The 27,227-nt window shown below is 38.2% G+C and overlaps 1 protein-coding gene across 1 annotated transcript in view; it reads left to right on the top strand.

Moving 5' to 3' along the window:
* LOC128644713 (FERM domain-containing protein 4A-like) overlaps nucleotides 1-26,437 on the top strand; it is a gene marked incomplete at its 5' end in the record, with an annotated part of 31,945 nt that extends 5,508 nt beyond the window's left edge. Inside the window, 2 exon segments of the mRNA XM_053697230.1 lie at nucleotides 17,482-17,575; nucleotides 24,564-26,437. Coding sequence (XP_053553205.1) covers nucleotides 17,482-17,575; nucleotides 24,564-24,663 — 194 coding nt within the window.
* Between the last annotated feature and the right edge of the window lie 790 nt (nucleotides 26,438-27,227).

Here is a 27,227-nt window from a genome sequence, read left to right as displayed (position 1 = left end):
GCAACTCTCTGAGTCCCTTCACTAGCTCCCCATTCACAGCAGAATCAAATTCAAAATTCTCACCCTGACCTACAAAGCCCTCACCAACTTATTTCCCCACTACCTATCCTCACTCATCAACAAATGTGTACTCCAGCATGCCCCCTACGATCCAACAGTGATCAGCTCGCCCCCTACGATCCAACAGTGATCAGCTCGCCCCCTATGATCCAACAGTGATCAGCTCGCCCCCTATGATCCAACAATGATCAGCCCGCCCCCTAAGATCCAACAGTGATCATCTCGCCCCCTACGATCCAACAGTGATCAGCCCGCCCCCTACGATCCAACAGTGATCAGCCCGCCCCCTACGATCCAACAGTGATCAGCCCGCCCCCTACGATCCAACAATGATCAGCCCGCCCCCTAAGATCCAACAATGATCAGCCCGCCACCTAAGATCCAACAGTGATCAGCCCGCCACCTAAGATCCAACAGTGATCAGCCCGCCCCCTAAGATCCAACAGTGATCAGCCCGCCCCCTAAGATCCAACAGTGATCAGCCCGCCCCCTAAGATCCAACAGTGATCAGCCCGCCCCCTAAGATCCAACAGTGATCAGCCCGCCCCCTAAGATCCAACAGTGATCAGCCCGCCCCCTACGATCCAACAGTGATCAGCCCGCCCCCTACGATCCAACAGTGATCAGCCCGCCCCCTACGATCCAACAGTGATCAGCCCGCCCCCTACGATCCAACAGTGATCAGCCCGCCCCCTAAGATCCAACAATGATCAGCCCGCCCCCTACGATCCAACAGTGATCTGCTCCTTCAATCTTCTATTATCACCTTTTCACATGCTGGGCTGCAGGACTTCTCTCATGCGGCACTTCCTCGCACTGTCAGACTTTCCCCTAATCTGCCTTCTTTTAAATCCTCTGTATAGACATTATTGTTATGGGATGCCTATCACCCAAATACGTAACAAATAAATTCCACATACTTAATAATTGCCCTCATCTAACATCATTCTCACCCTTGCGGTCCTCACCTCCTGTCATATGTAAGTTCCCACATAAATATGACCTTCAATTCCTTCTGTATTAGTTTGTCAAATTTTGTCTTGTCTCTTACAAGGATTGTATATTTATTTTACTTCATCAACTGTACCCATGCACAGCGCTGTGGAATATGTTGGTGCTTTATAAATTAAAGTAAATAGTAATAATAATTATTTAGCCAGACATATATTTAGGAGCCAGACAGTAATATTTGTACAAAGATACATGGAGAATAACCCAAAAAGTTAGGAGCCAGTGGCTTCTTTGGCTCCTCGGTATGTCAAGGACTGGTAATGATTTTTTAAAAATAATTACAACTTAATTTTAAAGGCACAGTCAACACCAGAATTTTTGTTGTTTAAAAAGATAGATAATCCCTTTATTACCCATTCCCCAGTTTTGCAAAACCAACAGTTATATTAATACACTTTTTACTTCTATGACTAACTTGTATCTAAGCATCTTCTGACCACCCATAATCACATGACTTTTAGTTATTATCTATTGACTTGCATTTTAGCCAATTAGTGCAGTGTCTGCCACTAGCCACGGGCGTGATCACATATGGTTATCTATATGGCCTACATGAGCTAGCTCTCCCCTGCTGTGAAAAGTAAATAAAATAGATGCGGCCTTCAAGGGCTTAGAAATTAGCATATGAGCCTTCCTAGGTTTGCTTTCAACTAGAATACCAAGAGAACAAAGCAAAATTGTTGATAAAAGTAAATTGGAAAGTTGTTTAAAATTACATGCCCTATTTGAAAAATGAAAGGGTTTTTTTTTTTGGACTTGACTGTCCCTTTAAGTCCATTTTATATTTAAAAAAATGTAAAACTATGTTCATGCTGCCATAACTTTTTTAATTATTATTATTTTCTAAGCAACTTTCCCATTTATTTCTTTTGTCTAATTTCCTTTATTTTCTTGCTATCCTTTGTTGAAAAGCATACTTAGGTTCAGGAGCAGCAGTGAAATACTGGGAGCTAGCTGGTGATTGGTGGCTGCACTTTTATGCCTGCTGTATTTTCTCACCTGATGTGTTAATCTAGCTCCTAGTAGTCGTTGCTCTTTCAGCAAAGGATACTAAGAGAATAAGTACATTTGATAATAGAAATACATTGAAAATTGTTTTCAATTCTATGCTTTATCTGAATCATGAAGAAAAAAAATAATTGAGTTTTACGTCCCTTTAATCTGGGACACACTAAGCACATTTATTTCACTGGTCATGTGTAAGATTTGAAGATACTAATTCCTTTAACAATAAACTACCCTGCTGTGTATTTCCCTCTGGCTTTTCAAAGATTGCCCAGTGATTTTATCTGAAACTGCAGCATAATCAGTTTATTAGTAATGTTGCCTTGGTAACTTCTGTTAACAGTGTAGAACAGAGCATGTGCTGTGCAGCTCACTCACTGGTAACTAAAGGTTTCACTCTTTTTTTATTTATGTCTGCTAGGAAATAAAATACAGGCTTTTAGATTTTAAACATATTACTAAAACAATATGAGACTTTTTTTCTCCATGCTAATTGTTCTTTAGTGAACTTATGTGTTGATTCACACTCATCTGGTACATATCTGTGTACTGTAATCATTTGATACTGTAAAAGTTGAGTAGTAAAACTCTTTGGATTTATACTTTGTTTAAAGTGAAAGTCAAACCTAGCGTTTGTGAAGCACTAGGATTGACTATTGAAACAAATAAAGGGGACTTTCATTCAGGAAGTATAAGATACTTCATGCAGAAAGCTCCTTTTATTTGTTTCAAGCGATGGCCGCTCTGAGTTGCTAAAGCAGCCCACGGCAGAACGCTGTTTTGACATTTTCACCTCTTAGCCAATAGCCGTGCAGTAAATCCGGCTTGGCGCCCTTAGGAGCCGGATTTCACGCACGCTATTTGCTAAGAGGTGGAAACGTCACCTCTTAGCAAAACGGCGATCTGCTGTGGGCTTCGTTAGTAGCTCAGAGCGGCGATCGCTTGAAACAAATAAAGAAGCTTTCTGCATGAGAATGAAAGTCCCCTTTATTTCATTAGTCAATCCTAGCGTTTCACAAACGCTAGGGTTGACTTTCACTTTAATGATTTTCTTGTTATTTCTGAAACCTGGAAATTCACACTAAATTTCACAATAGGGACCAGGGGCGAAACTACACGTTAACCTACCACTGCCTGCACTGATATCATGTGAGTGTGACATGACTACAGGGGTTAGTGTTTCTGTTTTACCCATTGGTGTTTATGTGTGTGTATGTATGTGACTGTGTGTGTATTTATGCATTTATGTATGTGTGTATGTATGTGACTGTGTGTGTATTTATGCATTTATGTATGTATGTGTGTATGTATGTGACTGTGTGTGTATTTATGCATTTATGTATGTGTGTGTGTATGTATGTGACTGTGTGTGTATTTATGCATTTATGTATGTGTGTATGTATGTGACTGTGTGTGTATTTATGCATTTATGTATGTGTGTGTGTATGTATGTGACTGTGTGTGTATTTATGCATTTATGTATGTGTGTATGTTTGTGGAACCAGCAAATTACAGACCTTGTTACTACAGCATTGGTGGGGCAGGGGGTGAACAGTGTCATTATACAGTTCCACTATATACAGTATGGGGGGTGGACCATGTCGCTGACTACTGTGGTCACTTTATAAAGTACTGGGCGGGTAGGGTCAGGCCAGCCATCTCACCGGCAGATTACAGACTGTGTCACTAACTTACTATATACAGTTCTGGGGGGTTAAATAGTGTCACTATATATATATATATATATATATATATATATATATACAGTAATAGGGGGTCAGACCATCTCACAGACTGTGGGCGCAGGGTACCTCCTTTTGCAGACATGTAATCTGATTCACATTTTTTTTCTGTGTTAAATGTAAAAAAAAAAAAAAAAAATGGAGGGGGAGGTGCAGTAGGGGGGCCCCTTCTTAGATTCTTGCACCTGGGCCCTGTGGTTTCTAGTTACGCCTCTGATAGGGACACAAATCTGTCCCTATTTGGCCTCAGTAGGGTTTATCCGACAATGACCTACAAAACAATGGAGATTTGGGTGCTAAAATTGCAGTGACAAGCTTTAGTAGTAATAAGTCTGGATTGACTCCTCCAATTAAGGCAAGTCCTGAGAGGAGACTATTTTAGCAAACACAGTGTTAAAGCATTAAAAAAAATCACACCTGGCTAGTAGGATATATCGATGATTAGTAGCAGAAAAAAATGTTTTTTTAAAAAAAAAATATTAATATATTTTTCTGTTCTGTATGAAAATGGGATATTTTTTTTCCATACTTGGAAGACTTGACATTTTACCTCTTTCCCGTTCTTATATAAATTGGTTATTTCCTACCCCTATTTTTTCATTTACTCTCTTCCTTTTCAACTTTCATTATTTTTTTATGTCTTCCTAGTACTTTCTCATCTAGATAAACTGTCTGTGTATATTTCTCCCACGCTTGTATAAATCTCCTGGGGTTTTTTATTCTCTACTTTCTTTGATTGACTGGCAACTTTACATTTGTAGTCTCTGTAACCTTAAACCATATTAAAATAAAATCCAGTCGATTGGTTGGTATTGCAATCATTTATTGTTCAACAATGCGTATAAGCTGGTTATTGCAGCAAGGTCCGTTAATTTCATGGTTAAGAGCAGAGTGCTGGTGCATTAAAGGAACAGTAAACACATTGTTATTACAAGACATTTAATTTGTATTGCTATAGAATAACATATTGGACAAACCTAAACATTTTAAAAAATAAACATTTGCTTTACTGCAATTTGTTTTTGTCAACATCCAAGCTGCGCCCACCCCTTGCCTCATTTGGAGGAATACGCTGATAATTTCTAACTGCTCATTTTGCAAGAAAACAAGCAGGTTGCTTGCTATTTTTAACTAGGGATGGCCAAATATTTATCAAAATTCGAAATTTAAAACAAATTATTTGTCTGTTCTAATAGAATGTTTGATAAACATTTGAAATTCATATTTCGAATATTGGGTTTTGAATTTGAATTAACCTTCTGTAATATTAGTTGAATATTCTAATTTTATGTACACTTTCTGTTAGCTATAGCATTTCCTTTCATATTCATTTATGCAATTCGAAATTTCAACATTCTATTTTGATTGTTCATATTATATCAAATATTTAGATTAGAAATTCGAACGTATATATTTGAACTATTATGAACATTCAAAATCAAAGCAAGATTTGAATTTGCTTTGATTTTAAAGAAATTTTGTCCTTATCGATATTCAATTGTGTAAAATTATATAAAAATATACAAAGGAATATTCGTTGTAACATTTGAATTTCAATTTAGCCACATTCGCCCATCCCTATTTTTAACACAATCTGTTTATTTTTATGTTTTACGTTGATTCAACAAATTTTGTTTCTTCTTTCTTTTATATCCCTTTAAAAATCTCAAACTATTAATTGCCCTTTTAAAAGCTGGGTATGATGAAGGGCTATTTGTAGGGATAATGTAATTACTCCACTTTATCACATTTCAGTAGAAAAGTGTTTGATTTTACAGTTCCCGTTATGAAAGTCACATTTACCTGCAAATTTTGTAGCGTAAGAACTACATTTCCTGTGAGGAAATGAGTCCTGAATGGTTTCCCTGGGAAAGCCGTCTCAGGATATTCATAAAGTCAGACGTGTAGATCAGTTTCTTAATTATGTGAACCAATTGTAGTGGAGATATTAATCTTATTGGAATTTCTAGTTAGGCTCATATATCAAATACATAGTTTAGTTCTCAACCCCAGAGAGAAATCCTAAATTTGTAAATCATCCAGTTAGTGTTTAGACAAGTAACTGAAACCTAGTCTGGCTATAAATAGTAAAGCCAATTAAATGTTACTTAAATATACATTCAGAGTATTTTAAGGCTGGCATAGAAATGTAAATATAACCTAGGTAAAAATGGAGGAAAAATTGAATACACTTTTTAAAATGATCTCCAACTTTGCATTACCTTTGCTTGTGGAGATAATCTCTCTTCCTTGTTATTTGGAGCCTTTGTGTAAAATCTATGACCACAATCATTGACTGTTACTGGCAGCAAAACATTAACCAAATTTGGACACCGTTGATCTCTTGGGAATACATTATTCTGTTTTCTTAGTGTTTACATTTAATATTAAATTCAAAATTCATCCTAAAATGGTCATGACTGCTTAATTTGGGTACATTTAAAGGGAAAAAAATGTTCTAATCAATTTAAAAAAAGTGCTTCTATATTGCACTATTGCTTGCCGATACTTAGGTGCGTTAAACAATCTTCCATTTTACTTCTATTAGAGAATGCACTTTAGCCATCTGACATCAGTTTGCAACAATGTTTATAGCAGTTACACATAGTTAAAAAAAAAAAAACACTAAACAAAAAACACACTGCTGCTATTGAATGCTAGACACATGCACACTCCTAAGCTCCCACCAGCCTACCTAGTCTTACTACAAAGTATACCAAGCGAACACCCCAAATTTTATAATAGAAGCCAATATGTTTATAATTGTATGTTCTGTCTAAATCTTGAGCATTTCATTTTTACTTTAATGTCTATTTAAAGGGACAGTATACACCAATTTTCATATAACTGCGTGTAATAGACACTACTATAAAGAAGAACATGCACAGATACTGATATAAAAATCCAGTATAAAACTGTTTAAAACTTACTTAGAAGCTCCCAGTTTAGCTCTGTTGATGAGGTTAGTCTGGGACATACAGTGAAAGGGGCTGAGAAAACAAAAAGAGCAGACACTCCCCACCTCCCCTCTTCCCTGCATACGAAAAGACAGATGACCTAAACAGGAGTCAGCAGGCGTCTGTAAACGCGCGTATACATCTGGCACTGTAGGGCTTGGTTAGGAGTCTGATTATCAGAACAATGTTCTTAAAAAAAAAAAATAAGCAAAACTATACATTGTTACAAAAACACTACCAGATGGGCTATATAAATAGATCATCTACAAAATATTTATGCAATGAAAAATCTAATGTAAAATGTCCTTTCTTCTGTTATGTGTGATCAGTCCACGGGTCATCATTACTTCTGGGATATTATCTGCTCCCCTACAGGAAGTGCAAGAGGATTCACCCAGCAGAGTTGCTATATAGCTCCTCCCCTCTACGTCACCCCCAGTCATTCTCTTGCACCCAAAGACTAGATAGGAGGTGTGAGAGGACTATGGTGATTATACTTAGTTTTTATAACTTCAATCAAAAGTTTGTTATTTTACAATAGCACCGGAGCGTGTTATTACTTCTCTGGCAGAGTTTGAAGAAGAATCTACCAGAGTTTTTTTCTTATGATTTTAACCGGAGTAGTTAAGATCATATTGCTGTTTCTCGGCCATCTGAGGGAGGTAAAAGCTTCAGATCAGGGGACAGCGGGCAGTTGAATCTGCATTGAGGTATGTAGCAGTTTTTATTTTCTGAATGGAATTGATGAGAAAATCCTGCCATACCGTTATAATGACATGTATGTATACTCTACACTTCAGTATTCTGGGGATGGTATTTCACCGGAATTACTCTGTAAAAGTACATTAAACCTTTTAATAGGTATTTAATTCATGTTAAACGTTTTTGCTGGAATGTAGAATCGTTTGCATTTCTGAGGTACTGAGTGAATAAATATTTGGGCATTATTTTTCCACTTGGCAGTTTGCTTGTTTTGATTATGACAGTTTCGTTTCTCTCTCACTGCTGTGTGTGAGGGGGAGGGGCCGTTTTTGGCGCTCTTTGCTACGCATCAAAAATTTCCAGTCAGTTACTCTTGTATTTTCTGCATGATCCGGTTCATCTCTAACAGAACTCAGGGGTCTTCAAACTTCTTTGAAGGGAGGTAGATTCTCTCAGCAGAGCTGTGAGACTTATGTAGTGACTGTGTTTTAAAACGTTGCTCTGTGATTTTTATGTTTAAAATTTAATTAGTGTTACTTTACTAATGGGAACAAACCTTTGCTAACAAGTTGTGTTGTTTTTAAAGAGTGATGCTATAACTGTTTTTCAGTTCATTATTTCAACTGTCATTTAATCGTTTAGTGCTTCTTCGAGGCACAGTACGTTTTTGTTAAATAAGATTGTAACCAAGTTGCATGTTTATTGCTAGTGTGTTAAACATGTCTGATTCAGAGGAAGATACCTGTGTCATTTGTTCCAATGCCAAGGTGGAGCCCAATAGAAATTTATGTACTAACTGTATTGATGCTACTTTAAATAAAAGCCAATCTGTACAAATTGAACAAATTTCACCAAACAGCGAGGGGAGAGTTATGCCGTCTAACTCGCCTCACGTGTCAGTACCTGCGTCTCCCGCCCGGGAGGTGCGTGATATTATGGCGCCTAGTACATCTGGGCAGCCATTACAGATAACATTACAAGATATGGCTACTGTTATGACTGAAGTTTTGGCTAAGTTACCAGAACTAAGAGGCAAGCGTGATCACTCTGGGGTGAGAACAGAGTGCGCTGATAATTCTAGGGCCATGTCTGATACTGCGTCACAGCTTGCAGAGCATGAGGACGGAGAGCTTCATTCTGTAGGTGACGGTTCTGATCCAAGCAGATTGGATTCAGATATTTCAAATTTTAAATTTAAATTGGAAAACCTCCGTGTATTACTAGGGGAGGTCTTAGCGGCTCTTAACGATTGTAACACTGTTGCAATACCAGAGAAAATGTGTAGGTTGGATAAATACTTTGCGGTACCGGCGAGTACTGACGTTTTTCCTATACCTAAGAGATTAACTGAAATTGTTACTAAGGAGTGGGATAGACCCGGTGTGCCGTTCTCACCCCCTCCAATATTTAGAAAGATGTTTCCAATAGACGCCACCACACGGGACTTATGGCAAACGGTCCCTAAGGTGGAGGGAGCAGTCTCTACTTTAGCTAAGCGCACCACTATCCCGGTGGAGGATAGCTGTGCTTTTTCAGATCCTATGGATAAAAAATTAGAGGGTTACCTTAAGAAAATGTTTGTTCAACAAGGTTTTATATTGCAACCCCTTGCATGCATCGCGCCGATTACGGCTGCGGCAGCATTTTGGATTGAGTCTCTGGAAGAGAACCTTAGTTCCGCTACGCTGGACGACATTACGGACAGGCTTAGAGTCCTTAGACTAGCTAATTCATTCAATTCGGAGGCCGTAGTACATTTAACCAAACTTACGGCTAAGAATTCAGGATTCGCCATTCAGGCACGTAGGGCGCTGTGGCTAAAATCCTGGTCGGCTGATGTAACTTCTAAGTCCAAATTACTTAATATACCTTTCAAGGGGCAAACTTTATTTGGGCCCGGTTTGAAAGAAATTATCGCTGACATTACAGGAGGTAAGGGCCACGCTCTACCTCAAGACAAAGCCAAAGCTAAGGCTAGACAGTCTAATTTTCGTCCCTTTCGGAATTTCAAAGCAGGTGCAGCATCAACTTCCACTGCACCAAAACAGGAAGGAGCTGTTGCTCGTTACAGACAAGGCTGGAAACCTAACCAGTCCTGGAATAAGGGCAAGCAGGCCAGAAAACCTGCTGCTGCCCCTAAGACAGCATGAACCGAGGGCCCCCGATCCGGGACCGGATCTAGTGGGGGGCAGACTCTCTCTCTTCGCCCAGGCTTGGGCAAGAGATGTCCAGGATCCCTGGGCGCTAGAGATCATATCTCAGGGATACCTTCTAGACTTCAAATTATCTCCCCCAAGAGGGAGATTTCATCTGTCAAGGTTGTCAACAAGCCAAATAAAGAAAGACGCGTTTCTACGCTGTGTACAAGATCTATTATTAATGGGAGTGATCCATCCGGTTCCGCGGTCGGAACAAGGACAAGGGTTTTACTCAAACCTGTTTGTGGTCCCCAAAAAAGAGGGAACTTTCAGGCCAATCTTGGATTTAAAGATCCTAAACAAATTCCTAAGAGTTCCATCGTTCAAAATGGAAACTATTCGGACAATCTTACCCATGATCCAAAAGGGTCAGTACATGACCACAGTGGATTTAAAGGATGCTTACCTTCACATACCGATTCACAAAGATCATTACCGGTATCTAAGGTTTGCCTTCTTAGACAGGCATTACCAGTTTGTAGCCCTTCCATTCGGATTGGCTACGGCTCCAAGAATCTTCACAAAGGTTCTGGGTGCCCTTCTAGCGGTTCTGAGACCGCGAGGAATTTCGGTAGCTCCGTACCTAGACGACATTCTGATACAAGCTTCAAGCTTTCAAACTGCCAAGTCTCATACAGAGTTAGTTCTGGCATTTCTAAGGTCGCATGGATGGAAAGTGAACGAAAAGAAGAGTTCTCTCTTGCCTCTCACAAGAGTTCCATTCTTGGGGACTCTTATAGATTCTGTAGAAATGAAGATTTATCTGACAGAAGACAGATTAACAAAGCTTCTAAATACATGCCGTGTCCTTCATTCCATTCAACTCCCGTCAGTAGCTCAATGCATGGAGGTGATCGGCTTAATGGTAGCAGCAATGGACATAGTACCCTTTGCACGCCTACATCTCAGACCGCTGCAATTGTGCATGCTGAGTCAGTGGAATGGGGATTACTCAGATTTGTCCCCCACTCTGAATCTGGATCAAGAGACCAGAAACTCTCTTCTATGGTGGCTTTCTCGGCCACATCTGTCCAGGGGGATGCCGTTCAGCAGGCCGGACTGGACAATTGTAACAACAGACGCCAGCCTTCTAGGTTGGGGCGCTGTCTGGAATTCTCTGAAGGCTCAGGGACAATGGAGTCAGGAGGAAAGTCTCCTGCCAATAAACATTCTGGAATTGAGAGCAGTTCTCAATGCCCTTCTAGCTTGGCCCCAGTTAAAGACTCGGGGGTTCATCAGGTTTCAGTCGGACAACATCACGACTGTAGCTTACATCAACCATCAGGGAGGGACAAGAAGCTCCCTAGCAATGATAGAAGTATCAAAGATAATTCGCTGGGCAGAGTCTCACTCTTGCCACCTATCAGCAATCCACATCCCGGGAGTGGAGAACTGGGAGGCGGATTTCTTGAGTCGCCAGACTCTTCATCCGGGGGAGTGGGAACTTCATCCGGAGGTCTTTGCCCAAATACTTCGACGTTGGGGCAAACCAGAGATAGATCTCATGGCGTCTCGCCAGAACGCCAAACTTCCTCGTTACGGATCCAGATCCAGGGATCCGGGAGCGGTTCTGATAGATGCTTTGACAGCACCTTGGAACTTCAGGATGGCTTATGTGTTTCCACCCTTCCCGCTGCTTCCTCGATTGATTGCCAAAATCAAACAGGAGAGAGCATCAGTGATTCTAATAGCGCCTGCATGGCCGCGCAGGACTTGGTATGCAGATCTAGTGGACATGTCATCCTGTCCGCCTTGGTCTCTACCTCTAAGACAGGACCTTCTGATTCAGGGTCCATTCAAACATCAAAGTCTAACTTCTCTGAAGCTGACTGCTTGGAAATTGAACGCTTGATTTTATCAAAACGTGGTTTTTCTGAGTCGGTTATTGATACCCTGATACAGGCTAGGAAGCCTGTTACCAGAAAGATTTACCATAAAATATGGCGTAAATACCTATACTGGTGTGAATCCAAAGATTACTCCTGGAGTAAGGTTAGGATTCCTAGGATATTGTCTTTTCTACAAGAAGGTTTAGAAAAGGGTTTATCGGCTAGCTCATTAAGGGGACAGATCTCAGCTCTGTCCATCTTGTTGCACAGGCGTCTGTCAGAAAATTCAGACATCCAGGCCTTTTGTCAGGCTTTAGCTAGGATCAAGCCTGTGTTTAAAACTGTTGCTCCGCCATGGAGTTTAAACTTAGTTCTTAACGTTTTACAGGGTGTTCCGTTTGAACCCCTTCATTCCATTGATATAAAATTGTTATCTTGGAAAGTTCTATTTTTAATGGCTATTTCCTCGGCTCGAAGAGTCTCTGAGTTATCAGCCCTACATTGTGATTCTCCTTATCTGATCTTTCACTCAGACAAGGTAGTTCTGCGTACTAAACCTGGGTTTTTACCTAAGGTTGTCTCTAATAGGAATATCAATCAAGAGATTGTTGTTCCATCCTTGTGTCCACATCCTTCTTCAAAGAAGGAACGTCTTCTACACAATCTGGATGTAGTTCGTGCCCTCAAGTTCTACTTGCAGGCAACTAAAGATTTTCGCCAAACTTCTTCCCTGTTTGTCGTTTATTCTGGACAGAGGAGAGGTCAAAAAGCTTCTGCTACCTCTCTCTCTTTTTGGCTTCGTAGCATAATACGTTTAGCCTATGAGACTGCTGGACAGCAGCCTCCTGAAAGAATTACAGCTCATTCCACTAGAGCTGTGGCTTCCACTTGGGCCTTTAAGAATGAGGCCTCTGTTGAACAGATTTGCAAGGCTGCAACTTGGTCTTCGCTTCATACTTTTTCCAAATTTTACAAATTTGACACTTTTGCTTCTTCGGAGGCTATTTTTGGGAGAAAGGTTCTTCAGGCAGTGGTTCCTTCTGTATAATGAGCCTGCCTATCCCTCCCGTCATCCGTGTACTTTTGCTTTGGTATTGGTATCCCAGAAGTAATGATGACCCGTGGACTGATCACACATAACAGAAGAAAACATAATTTATGCTTACCTGATAAATTCCTTTCTTCTGTTGTGTGATCAGTCCACGGCCCGCCCTGTTTTTTACGGCAGGTACATATTTTTTAAAATTATAATTCAGTCACCACTACACCCTTGGCTTCTCCTTTCTCGTTGGTCTTTGGTCGAATGACTGGAGGTGACGTAGAGGGGAGGAGCTATATAGCAACTCTGCTGGGTGAATCCTCTTGCACTTCCTGTAGGGGAGCAGATAATATCCCAGAAGTAATGATGACCCGTGGACTGATCACACAACAGAAGAAAGGAATTTATCAGGTAAGCATAAATTATGTTTTTAAGTCAGTTCTGGTCTGACAATGCATTACTGATGTGGAACCGAACATGTCCGATGGCCCAGTCAAGGGCTCATATGTGTGTTGCCACCAATCACGGGAAATGTTTAGTTAAGGATCTGATGTGAGGTGTAGGCAAGCGCACTGGTGAATAGTCTATCGCATTAGAGGATTTTTTTTTCTTATTGCAGTTTTATCACCCTTTTAAGGGGAAAAATGATTTGAAAAATATTTGACTATAATTTTGCAGGTTATCTCCTGCATGGACTTTGGCTGAATATCATCAAGTGGTAATTGTGACTTTCCACATTCTATTGTTTTATTAACAAAAGGAGGAAATAGTATAGCAGTGATATAATATATTTGAAGTCAAAATGAAGGAAGTTGAGGTGAAATGAGGGCAAAAACATTAATTGCAGTAATTATTATATTTTTTACTTAAAACAAAACATGAAAAAGGACCACATTGCAAACTCCCTCTCACCGATAACAGAATTTACCAAAATGTGTTCTAGACAACTCAAGCAGAGGATATACCATGCAGGAAATTAGAATCTTAATAAATGCCGGAAAATATTTTAAAATAATTTTACAAAGAATTGATTGTGGCCTACAAAAAAAAAAAAATCTGACGTTCTTGCTGAATCTGTAAAGTGTGTTTAAAATAAAGTTATGGTTTATTTTGTTAGTGAAAAGTTTGTTTTTATAGAGGTGGAAAAAATTATTTGCGTTAGATGAAGTCTGTAACTTGGTTGCTCGATGACTGACAAATGTAATTCAATATTTTTTATGTGGTATGTGAAGAAATGGCTAAAATGATAAATATTTATAGAGGGATGATATAATCCAGTGATAGGTTTCTCCCACAGCATTCAATCTTTACTCTAAAGCAGGAAATATCACTTTTTTACCCACGGAAAAAGGTGCAGCTAATATTTTACCACACAACACTTACACCTCCTCTACAGTTTAACAGACTGTCCACCACAATATTTTGCATGGATTGTCACTAGGCCTGAATACACCAATATCTTACCATTTAGGTTTTGGGCTAGGGTCAAGGTTTAAATCAGGACTAGAATTAGGAAGAAAATCATGGATACAATATCTGGCATCATGAGGTTAACCGGTGAGAACACGCCTCTGGTGGTATCATCACCAGAAACTTAAAGGGACAGTATACTGTAAAATAGTTTTCCCCTTAATGTGTTTACAATTGCTCTTTTTTACCAACTGCAGAGTAAAAAATGTATGAAAAATGAGCTTTTTAAGGTTTATTTCTGTATAGTAAAGCTCTGATTTTGTGTTTTGAAGCCACAACCTAATAAAATGGGTTGAGCTTGTAGGTATAATCAGATCTCATTACTTTATAACATTGTGTACATATACCTGCTTCTTTATCTTATATCCAGGGCCGGATTTCCCATTAGGCACAGTAGGCATGTGCCTACAGGCGCCTTGCAGTGAGGGGCGCCTGCCTGTCAATAATAAAAAAAAAAAAAAAAAAAAAAAAAATTTTTTTTTTTTTTTTTTTTTTTTTTTTTATGAGGGCATTTATTTTAGTAAGAATTGTGCTGCCAGGTGCCTACAAAGTCGAGTGTTTCATTGGGAATATGTTACAGCAGTTGAGGGAGCCATGAAGGAGAGAGGGGCAAAGATTAAAACTAAACCCCTCCCATTGAATTTCTAAATTCTAATTTTAAACACATTTGTTGACCCCTGGATTACATATAATCTACAACATTCCATGTTTTCCTTTGAGAGCAACATCATATGATATTTATATTTCAGAACAAAATAAATGTAACATCTGTGTGTGTTTGTACCAAAAATATCAGAGTTTACAAGATTTTTTTCCCTACATTTTATATTTTCTTCCACTGGCTGCACAGGTTGTTGATGGTGATGAGCTTGCATGCTGCTAGTTTTAATATTGCTATTGTTTACACAAAACTGTGTTTGACTCCAACAAAATGTTAAGCACATAGTCAAAGTCATCTCCAGAAAAGCAATACACTAATGGCTTGTCAATAAACATGTCCTATGAGCCCATCTGGGTCTGCACAGATGTGTATTGCTGTCTCAGAACTGACATTGACTATGTGTTTAACTCTTTTGCAAGAGGCTAACACACTTCTCTGCAAGCACTAGTGCAATAATAAAATGCCCAGCAAACTGTCACATTTGATGTCCCTTTAAATAGGGTTTTCTTTAGAATATTTTGCATTAAAAGTTTAACATGATTTGTTTTTGTTATACATAATAGAAATTGTATGGCCATTTGAGTCAAGTGAATATTGATTTTTGGTGTAGCTTCCATTACAACAAATATTGCAATTGGTGTGTGTATTTGTGTATCTCCATAAAAGGGAAAATGTAATTTTACATCTAATATTTATTTTTAGTTGTCCTAAATAATAATAAAAAAAAGTCCTCATTTTTTCCACTTTTTTCTAGGGGGGGTGGGGGGGGTGGGGGGGGCGCTTCAGGTTTTTGTGCCTACAGGCACCTGAGATGTAAATCCGGCCCTGCTTATATCTGTCCTTAAAACAATCACCAGTACTTGGAGAGAACAATGGAAAATCAACATTTTATTACCTTATCTCTGCTATATCCAACTGGGAGTGTAATTTCTTCTGCTGGCTGTTTACAAAGCTTATCTATAGCTTGGACCTGCGGCCACAAACTTTCAGAATAGGTGGGGATACCACATGCTATATCAACTATTTCAAATGCCAATATAAGGGTAAAGGAGTTACTTGTAAACAATTTAATACACTCCAGCAGGTAAAGTGGATCATTGGGAACAAATTAAAGGGAGAATCATTTTGAGTAAACTGTCCCTTTAAATACAGATGAAGCATTTGCAGCAGCTACTTAATGTACATAGTGACATACCGGTTGCAAAATGAAGGCAATTATTCATGGTATTGACATTGTGTCACATTGAACTCTTCCTCTCCATTCGTCAAATACCTTATCTTCTCTGTTCTGAACACATACAGTATTGTGAGTTCAGTATATGGGGTAAATGAAGTGTTAAAATTGGAATTTGGAAGATATGTTTTATTTGACACTGATATGATCTTTTCTGGCTGCTTCTAGATTTATCTAATGGAACCAAAATGTAATAATAACTAGTTTACTGGGAATTAACTCTGGATATAACACAGACTGGTTTATTTTCATAATGGTGAGATGGTCTGTCTTACTGGAGTATAGATTAATCCCATCAGTATATTATTTGTATCATGACTGTATAGACAAACTTTCCTGTTAAAGGGATACTAAACCCAATTTTTTTCTTTCATGATTCAGATAGAGCATGAGATTTTAAGCACCTTTCTAATTTACTACTATTATCAATTTTTCTTTGTTCTCATGCTATCTTGATTTGAAAAAGCAGTACTGTAAGCTTTAGAGCCAGACCATTTTTTGTTCAGCACCTAGGTAGCACTTGCTGATTTGTGGCTAAATGCAGCAAACCAATCAGCAAGCTCTACCAAGGTGCTGAACTAAAAATGGGCCAGCTCCTAACCTTTTTATTACTGCTTTTTCAAATCAAGATAACATGAGAACAAAGAAAAAATGATAATAGGAGTAAATTAGAAAGTTGCTTAAAATTGCATGCTCTATCTGAATCATGAAAAAAAAAATTTGGGGTTAGTATCCCTTTAAAATACAACTCTGAAAAAAAATTCTGCCTTGTTTACAATTGAGGTTTTTTATGAACTAGTTTCCTATAGGGATATAAAGCCAGGGCTTGACAAGAACCAAGAACTTATGACGCCTAAAATGCTAGTGCTGGCACCTTACTTTTTGTATTCTTTGACATAACCTTTTGCCCCTACAAAATGTCACTTGTTTGTCAGTATTCTAGTTGGGTTCAAACTTGCTTTTTTAGCATTATATTGCAAAATATGTGTCTCTCTTTCACATCCAGAGCTCTGTATATTGAGATATTTCTAAATTTTGTCTATTTAAAATTCTTTAAAGGACTTCACAGTTCTAACAAGACTGCTTAGATAATCTCGCCAGGAGAGGTAGATAGAGGTAGACAAGACAGGTAGGTAGGCCGATAGATAGAAAGGTAGGTACATAGATAGAAATATGGGAAATATGTAGATGTAGGTAGGTAGACAGACACATAGATATAGTTAGGTAGATATAGATACGTTGTTATTTAGAGATAACTATGATTTATCTCTATAGGTGCCCATGCTCCCTGATTCTGAGATCTGTCTCTAAACATATCCTAGGAGCGTAGTCTTAGGAAATACTTTTATGGTGGTAATTTAATATTCTAATTATAAATACAATTTCTGAACTTATTAACAGTAAATAATAGAGAGAAATAGCTGTAATAGACTAGTTGTGCTGTGATTACTACCATAGCTCACATTGAATGGAATCTGTTAGTCACGGTGTCTCCTCTTTCATGTGATCCCTTTTTTCACATTGCTTGAATTTTTTGACCTTGGTCTGACCATGTTTTGTTTTTGTGTCACAGCTGCCTTACCTCACGGTCAGAGGAGTTCCACGCCTTGCAGTGATCTGACAACTCCCCCTACCAGCCCTCACCACATCCTAACCTGGCAGACTGGGTAAGTCCTTAGAGAAGCATCACATTCCTTACATACTTACCTGCTTATACATCATAAGCATCTGAAACGTTTTCACTAACAAAGGATAATTGGGTCTTCTGGAACATGACATCACTGAGGGACAGATTTCTCATTGTCCAGATGGACATGGTTCACAGGTATCGAACCTGTCTGCTCAAGATCACAAACTGCTGCGTGCATTCGCTCCCCTTATTTATCAGGGCTGCCTCTGCTCTCTCACAGCTAATTAATTACACAAGATCAGAGCTTGTCAATCACCCGGTTTGTTTTAATCCGCCAACTCTGAAGTGGGGGTTAGGAAGGAGTGTTTTAAACCACTTCTTCATAAATATTAGTTGTAGGTTTGCATGCAGTGCTTGATAAATCTGCCCCGAGTGTAAAGTGACCTCTAATTTGTTAGTATTTTCATGACTGTATAATGCAGTAACTATTAAAAATAAAAAAAAGACTATATTACCCACATTTGCTTAAAGGGATATTTAAGTAAAAATTATACTTTTATGGTACATATAGAACAAGAGTCTTTTCAATTTACCTCTATTATAAAATTGACTTTGTTCTTTTGGTATCATTTGTTAAACAAACATATCTTAGTATGCTCGGTAGGACCAATGCACTATTGGAAGCTAGCTGGTTATTGCTGACTACACACATATGCCACCTGTCATTGACTTGCTAGATGTGTTTAGCTATGTCCCATAAAGCAGTATTGCGTTGCTGCTCTTGAGCTATCTTTAATTATGTGTTTAACTCCTTTGCAAGAATTAAAAACATTAGAGCATTTCCTGTTTGCACTTTGATCTCCCTTTAAGTTCCTGGGCAGTGTTACAAGTAGTTGAATAGAAGGTTGATTAGGGAGGGGAAAGTCTAGCATCATATTTTAACATAATGAAAAAGTGTGATTTACCCAGGCAGACCCATTAGCACTAAATATCAGTCTAGGACAGTGATGGCTAAACTTGGCACGCCTGATGTTACAGAACTACATTTCCCATGATGCTGTACTAGACTGCAGTGAGAGTAAGCATCATGGGAAATGTTGTTCCAAAACATCTGGAGCGCTAACGTTAGCCATCACTGATATAGGATATCAGGGTTCCTCAAATCTTCAATATATTTGTTTAAGCTTTTCTTTATCAAAGGAGAAAAATTCATACGATAAAGACAATTATTTTGTATAAGTGATTCCTCCACCCACATCTCATACTTGATTTAGCTGAATGATGACAAATCCGACTTTATCCAATCGTTGCGTGCCCCACTTGAGGTCCAGCTCGCAGGCATGCAACGATTGGATGAAGCCGAATTAGTCATCGCTCAGCTAAATCAAGTATGAGATGCGAGCGGAGGAACGGTGCGATGTTTACCATCTCTAAATAGTAAATATTTTACAAATGAAGCGTCCTTAAAAATGTAACGGCTAGATTACGAGTCTTGCGTTATGAGTAAAAAAAGCAGCGTTAAAGGGACAGTAAAGTCAAAATTAAACTTTCATGATTCAGATAGGGCATGCAATTTTAAACAACTTTCTAATTGACTTTTATCATTACATTTGCTTTGTTCCCTTGGTGGTATTTTTGAAAAGCTAAACCTAGGTAGGCTCAAACTGATTTCCAAACTGTTGAAAACCGCCCTTTAGCTCAGAGCATTTTGAAAGTTTTTCACAGTTAGACAGTACAAGTTCATGTGTGTCATATTAGATAACATTGTGCTCACTCCCGTGAAGTTATTTAGGAGTCTGTACTTATTGGCTAAACTGCATGTCTGTCAAAAGCACTGAGATAAGGGGGCAGTCTGCAGAGGCTTAGATACAAGGTAATCACAGAGGTTAAAAGTATATTAATATAACAGTGTTGGTTTTGCAAAACTTGGGAATGGGTAAGAAAGGGATTATCTATCTTTTTAAACAAATAAAAATTCTGGTGTAGACTGTCCCTTTAAGGCTCATAACGCTGCTTTTTTACTACCGCTGGTATTACAAGTCTTGCAGATTTAGGGGCACCGCACACTTTTTTTGGCCTTACCGCAAATCAACTTACGCAATTTGCGTATAGTCTATTTTCACTGGGACTTCCATAGCGCCGGTATTATGAGCTTGTCCTGGGAGGCCATAAAGTGAGCGTTACAGCCTATACCGTCAAGATTCGTAACGCATTCTAAAGTCAGTAGTTATGAGTTTTACACTACAACGCTGTAGCATAAAACTCATAACTTAAGTGCTAAATAGTACACTAACACCCATAAACTACCTATTAACCCCTAAACCGAGGCCCTTCCGCATCACAAACACTAAAATAAAATTATTAACCCCTAATCTGACGCTCTGGACATCGCCGCAACTATAATAAACATATTAACCCCTAAACCGCTGCACTCCCGCATCACAAACATTAGTTAAATATTATTAACCCCTAATCTGCCGCCCCTAACATCGCTGCCACCTACTTAAAATTATTAACCCCTAATCTGCCACCCCCATACTATATTTATTAACCCTAAACCTAAGTCTAACCCTAACACCCCTAACTTAAATATAATTAAAATTACTCTAGTTAAAACCTACTATTAATAACTAAATAATTCCTATTTAAAACTAAATACTTACCTGTAAAATAAACCCTAAGCTAGCTACAAGATAACTAATAGTTACATTGTATCTAGCATAGGTTTTATTTTTATTTTACAGGCAAGTTTGTATTTATTTTAACTAGGTAGAATAGTTACTAAATAGTTATTAACTATTTAATAACTACCTAGCTAAAATAAATACAAATTGACCTGTAAAATAAAACCAAACCTGTCTTACATTAACACCTAATCTTACAGTACAACTAAATAAATTCCCTAAATTAAATACAATTAACTAAATTCAATACAATTAGCTAAATTACAAAAAAAACACTAAATTACAGAAAATAAAAAACAAATTACAAGAACTTTAAACTAATTACACCTAATCTAATAGCCATATCAAAATACAAAAAGCCCACCCAAAATAAAAAAAATCTAGCCTAAACTAAACTACCAATAGCCCTTAAAAGAGCCTTTTGCGGGGCATTGCCCCAAAGAAATCAGTTCTTTTACCTGTCAAAAAAATACAAACAACCACCCCAACAGTAAAACCCACCACCCACACAACCAACCCCCCAAATAAAAGCCTAACTAAAAAAACCTAAGCTCCCCATTACCCTGAAAAGGGCATTTGGATGGGCATTGCCCTTAAAAGGGCATTTAGCTCTATTGCAGCCCAAACCCCTAATCTAAAAATAAAACCCACCCAATACACCCTTAGAAAAATCCTAACACTAACCCCCGAAGATCCACTTACAGTTTTGAAGACCGGACATCCATCCTCAACGAAGCCGGGAGAAGTCTTCATCCAAGCCGGCAGAAGTGGTCCTCCAGACGGGCAGAAGTCTTCACCCAGACGGCATCTTCTATCTTCATCCTTCCGACGCGGAGCGGCTCCATCTTCAAGACACCCGGCGCAGAGCATCCTCTTCAATCGACAGCTTCTTCTACAATGAAGGTTCCTTTAAATGACGTCATCCAAGATGGCGTCCCTTAGATTCCGATTGGCTGATAGAATTCTATCAGCCAATTGGAATTAAGGTTGAAAAAATCCTATTGGATTGAACTTCAATCCTATTGGCTGATCCAACAGCCAATAGAATGCAAGCTCAATCCTATTGGATGATTGGATCAGCCAAAAGGATTGAAGTTCAATCCTATTGGCTGATTGCATCAGTCAATAGGATTTTTTCAACCTTAATAGAATTATATTGGCTGATGCAATCAGCCAATAGGATTGAACTTCAATCCTATTGGCTGATCCAATCATCCAATAGGATTGAGCTTGCATTCTAAGCTAGATACAATGTAACTATTAGTTATATTGTAGTTAGCTTAGGGTTTATTTACAGGTAAGTATTTAGTTTTAAATAGGAATTAATTGTGGTAATGATAGTAAGTTTTAATTAGATTTATTTTAATTATGTTTAAGTTAGGGGGGGGGTGTTAGGGTTAGACTTAGGTTTAGGGGTTAATAAATATAGTATAGTGGTGGCGACATTGGGGACGGCAGATTAGGGGTTAATAATTTTAGGTAGGGGGCGGCGGATTAGGGGTTTATAATTTTTAACTAATGTTTGCGGGGTTAATATGTTTATTATAGTGTTTGCGACGTTGGGGCGGCAGATTAGGGGTTAATAAGTGTAGGTAGGCTGCGGCAACATTGGGGGCGGGAGATTAGGGGTTAAAAAATATAATGTAGGTGTCGGTGATGTTGGGGGCAGCAGATTAGGGGTTCATAAGTATAATGTAGGTGGCGGCGATGTCCGGAGCGGCAGATTAGAGGTTAATAAATATAATGTAGGTGTTGGCGATGTCGGGGGCAGCAGATTAGGGGTTAATAAATATAATGTAGGTGTCGGGGGTGGCAGATTAGGGGTTAATAAGTATAATGTCGGGGCGGCAGATTAGGGGTTAATAAGTGTAAGATTAGGGGTGTTTAGACTCTGGGTTCATGTTAGGGTGTTAGATGTAAACATAAATTTTGTTTCCCCATAGGAATCAATGGGGCTGCGTTACGGAGCTTTACGCTGCTTTATTGCAGGTGTTAGGCTTTTTTTCAGTCGGCTCTCCCCATTGATGTCTATGGGGAAATCGTGCACGAGCACATAAATCCAGCTCACCGCTGATTTAAGCAGCGCTGGTATTGGAGTGCGGTATGGAGCTCAATTTTGCTCTACGCTCACTTCTTGCCTTTTAACACCAGGTTTGTAAAACCCTATAATACCAGCGCTGTAGGAAAGTGAGCGGTGACAATAACGTGCACGTTAGTACCACACCCCTCATAACGCAAAACTCATAATCTAGCCGTAAATGAATTAAAGTGCCCCTGTTTTTTTAAATAATTGTAGATACTGTGTATTGAAATACTAAAGTTTACAATGACAGCAAAAACCAGATGAAACACAACAAATAAAAATACAATTTGACTGTGTTTTATTTTATAATAAGAAATGTAATTTGTGTATGTGACTCACATTTTTCTGCATTTTGTTGCAGTTCTTCTGTATTTAATGGTCTTGTAACATTGTCAGTAGTTACTAACACTGCATCCTCCTCTCTCTTCAGTATCCTTTCTGAACTATACTAATATATAACTAAACTACATGTATCTTATTCTTCTCTTTACTTTCCCTTTGCTATCCTGTGCTCAGAGATGCTTCAGAAAACTCGTCCACTATGGATGGGCCTGAATCTCCAAGTAACCAAAGTACTGATGAATAGAGGTACTGTATTAGCAGAACCAGCCAATCGCTATCATTGTGTAATTGTGCAAGAAAATCCATATTCAGAGTCTGTATCATATGTTCATCAATGTATTATTCTGTGTATTGCGGCATGAGTCATGTTAGATTAGGAACCCATTCTGTTTTCTGTGAGTTTTTTTATATTTAAAACCTAGTTTGAACCTCTTTTCTTCATTATGGCATCTTGGTTTGCATCATTCATAAAGGGAGACAAGTCAAAATAAAACTTTTATGAATTAGATAGAGCAGCAATTTTAAACAACTTTCCAATTTACTTCCATTAACAAAATGCACAGTCTTTCTATATTTACAATTTTTGAGTCTCCATTTCCTACTGAGCATGTGCGAGAATTCACAGAATATAGGTATATGGATTTGTGATTGGCTGACGGCTGTCACATGATACAGGGGGAGGGGAAATAGTCATAACTTTTAGATTTTCTGACAAATTTCAAACTCATTTGAAGTTTAGACTAAGGGGCATATTTATCAATGTGCAAGCGGATATGATACAAAGTATTTATCATTGCACCAGCAGTTCTTGTGAATTGCTGGTGCAATGCCGCCCCCCTGCAGATTTGCGGCCAATCGGCCGCTAGCAGGAGGTGTCAATCAACCCGATCGAATTGATTTCTGTCCGCTGCCTCAGAGTGGGCAGACAAGATATGGAGCAGCGGTCTTTACTTCTGTTTCAGGCGAGCCTGAAGCCCAGCGCGGAAATAAGAGGCTTGATAAATATGCCCCTAAGTGCTGTTGCATTGTTTTTTTATCATGTATTTGTTGATTATACAAATCTACTTTAAGTTAGTATAGAAGTAAAATGCATTATTAAATATAGAACAAAATCATATTTTTAATTGGAATCCCGAAGCCCCATATGTTCCTTATCTTTGTTCAATTAAAGGGATATGAAACCTAAAAATGTTCTTTTGTGATTCAGACAGAGCAGACCATTTTCAAAAAGTTTCCAATTTACTTTTATTATCAAATTTGCTTAGTTCCCATGATATTCTGTGTTGAAGAGATACCTAGGTAGGCATCTGGAGCACTACGTGGCAGGATATAGTGCTGCCATCTAGTGCTCTTGCAAATGGATAGCATTCTCGCAAAACTGCTGCTATATAGTGCTCCAGAACTGGGCCTGCTTTTCAACAAAAGATATCAAGTTGAATAAAGAAAAATGGATAATAGAAGTGAATTACAAAGTTGTTTAAAATCACATAGTCTATCTGAATCATGAAAGAAAAATTTCACTTCAAAGGATTCCTAGCTTGGGCAACACATGAGTAAACCAATTCTAATTCTAAAAACGTATTACAGCTGAACAAATCCCACCTTAAACTGAAGCTTGCTGCCAAGTTAATACAGCATTCCAATTTATTTTTTTTTTGGGGGGGGGGGGGAGTCTAAATTTAGCAAGTTGTGAGACCAGATGACAATAGATACAGGTTCATCCTTTGATTTCCATGAGACTAGGTTTTAACATATTAAAGCTTGAGAACAGATGGATCAGATGCTTTTTTTGTCTTGCTCATTCAGAGATATACATAAAAGCTGACTTGTAAGTAAATACCAAGATTTTGCCAATTTATTAATCTATTTAAAAATATGTTCACAATTGTAACCATGACCATTTTTTTTCCCCCTAGGAGCTACGATAACTGCTACCTAGAGTCTGCACTGTATCCAGAACTAGCTGATGTACAGTGGTATGGACAAGAAAAAGCCAAGCCCGGTACTCTTGTGTGACCCACATTATCATAACAATGCCATTTGGAGATCACCTCACTGCCTCTCATTTGCCTTACCCAGATGCACTATCATCCCACACCAGCTTCTTCTACAAGCACTTTTCATTTCAAGTGAGGAACCCATGCAAATGAGGAACCCAGACCAACTCCTGCTATGTGCAACAGTGTTGAAAATCAGGGAGGCTGTTGACTCTGATGTGCCTCCAAATCCATGTACAATGTATTGAAAAAAACTGTGAAGGACGCTTATTTGTTTTCAGCTGGATGCATTTTTCTACTACCCAGGAATAAAATCACCAACATCAAAAAAACTGGACATAAAATTATTTTTAAAAACCCTGAAATGAAGGTCAACAGAGCACTAGGAACATGAATTGTTTTTTTCTTTTTCGGGGGAACTAATATTTTGCTATTTCTAAAATCCAAATTTTATTTATACTTTTAAAAGAGGCATAAAAAAAAAACTGACATGTTGAAATGTCTCGGAATTGAGGTCAGTTTTAATCTAACCAAAGAAAAAGATCAAACAAGAAACGAGAGTTGAAAAATATCTGTTAAATGAAAAACTCTTGGCTGTGTTCATAGTTACTGTTTTGTAAGTACTATATGTGGGATAGATTTTTTTTTTCTATACAATTAGTGCAACTATTGAACAATTAATATGGTAATAATTCCTGTGACTTGGCTAGAATTTTAACACTGTAAATTAATTATTTTCTGGTTCCGATGAACAGAAATAAAACTTTTGAAAGACCATGTATCTCTGTGGATAGAGAGCTAAGTTTTCTCTGAAACACACTTGTTTTCTGCCTCTGGTAATAATATCCCAAAAAAGAACAAACAGTATGATTGAAAGGGGAAAGGTTTATACCTATTTGCAATATAATCAACAACCAATCTGAGCAAAGCAGATGGTTTTTGGAGCATGAAAATTTAATTGTATAAAATACAAGATTCCACTTCTTATAGCACTTGTGAATCAAAGCGCTCTCATTCTGTGCGCATACTTAATTTTGTTTTCAAGCACATAAAGGTTTAAAGGGACATGATTGTCCTAATGTTAAAATACTTGAAAGTGATGCAGCCAACATAACGGTAAAAAGCTGACTAGAAAATATTACCAAAACATCTCTATGTAAAAAAAGGAAGATCATTAACCTCAACATTTCCTCAGTAGCCACATCCCATTGTAAAGGGATTCTAAGCAACCAATCAGAATGCTAGTCCCGGGACTTGCAAGGGAGGGTCCATTTGTCATAAGCAGGCACACCAATGTTATTTCCCTCCTAGTTTACTATGAAATATTGTGAGATTTGAGTGATATCTCAAGAGAACAATGTAAAGCAAAGTGTAACATCAGTACTGATAAAGGTGATTAGCAGTTTTTTGTGTTTTTTCTCTCTCTCAATATACAGCTGTCAGTCGCTAAAGCATAACTGTTCACAGAGCACTTACTATTGTGAGCCAAAGAAATTTTAAGGTAAAATATCTTCTTTTTTTACCTAGAGATGATCAGGTGATGTTTTCTTGTCAGCTTTATATAGAATATGGGTATTATGTCTCTTTAAGGAAGTTTTAAGGGACCACTACTCCTTTTTTGTTATAAATCGCTTCTTTGATACCAACCTATTTAAAAGTTTTTAAAGTAGTTGGAAAAATGTACAATTTTTTATGTTTGTAAAACATCTCAACATGTTTTCCAAAGTATTTCTGGCCCAATGTCTAACCTGAATTTGGTGTCTTTAAATTAAACAATGTACAGTTGTTTTTAAGGTATTTTGACCTCTTCATTTAATAATTATGTACTTAAAGGGACATTAAACTGCCAAATAAATAGAATGCCCTAATGTGTTAGAGTATTGTATTAATGCACTGCTGTTTGCATATAACGATCTGTGTAAATCTTGCAAAGCAGTTAAACACATGCTTAAAGTCAGCTCCAAAGCAGCAGTGCACTCCTGGGAGTTAGCTTAAAATATCTGGTGAGCCATTGACAAGAGGCATATGTGCTTTCTAGTTTACTTCTATGATCAATTTTGCTTCATTCCCTTGATATCCTTTGATGAAGAAGCAGCAATGCACTACTGGTAAGCCAATGACAAGAGGCATATAAGTGCATCCTCCAAGCAGCAGCTAGCTAGGTATGCTATTTAACAAAGGATACCAAAAGAACTAAGATAGATAATATAAATCAGTTGGAAAGTTGTTTTAAATTGTACACTCTATCTGAATCATGAAGAAAAAAATGTGGGTTTCATGTCCCTTTAAGTATGGAAACTGTCATACAAATGACAGACTATTGTCACTTTGCCCATACAACTTGCAGGTACTTGACATGGGTCAGTATTCACATGTTCTGAAATGTTTGTAACTTGGCATTCCATGCAGGGGTTATAGGTAAGGTGCAGAGCGCACTATTGGCTCTTGTGCGTTATTGTATTTCGTGTTTTGTGCAAGGTTCGTTGACAGAAATATGAGCAGATTTACTGTGCCTTTTGGTTCTTATATGCCATCACAATCTATGTTTTTATGAGTGAGATATATAGCAGCAATAATGCTTAG

Source organism: Bombina bombina, unplaced genomic scaffold, assembly GCF_027579735.1.
Source record: "Bombina bombina isolate aBomBom1 unplaced genomic scaffold, aBomBom1.pri scaffold_653, whole genome shotgun sequence".
Lineage (NCBI taxonomy): Eukaryota > Metazoa > Chordata > Amphibia > Anura > Bombinatoridae > Bombina > Bombina bombina.
The sequence above is the reverse complement of the archived record's forward strand: the minus strand, read 5'-3'. Positions and strand labels throughout refer to the sequence as shown.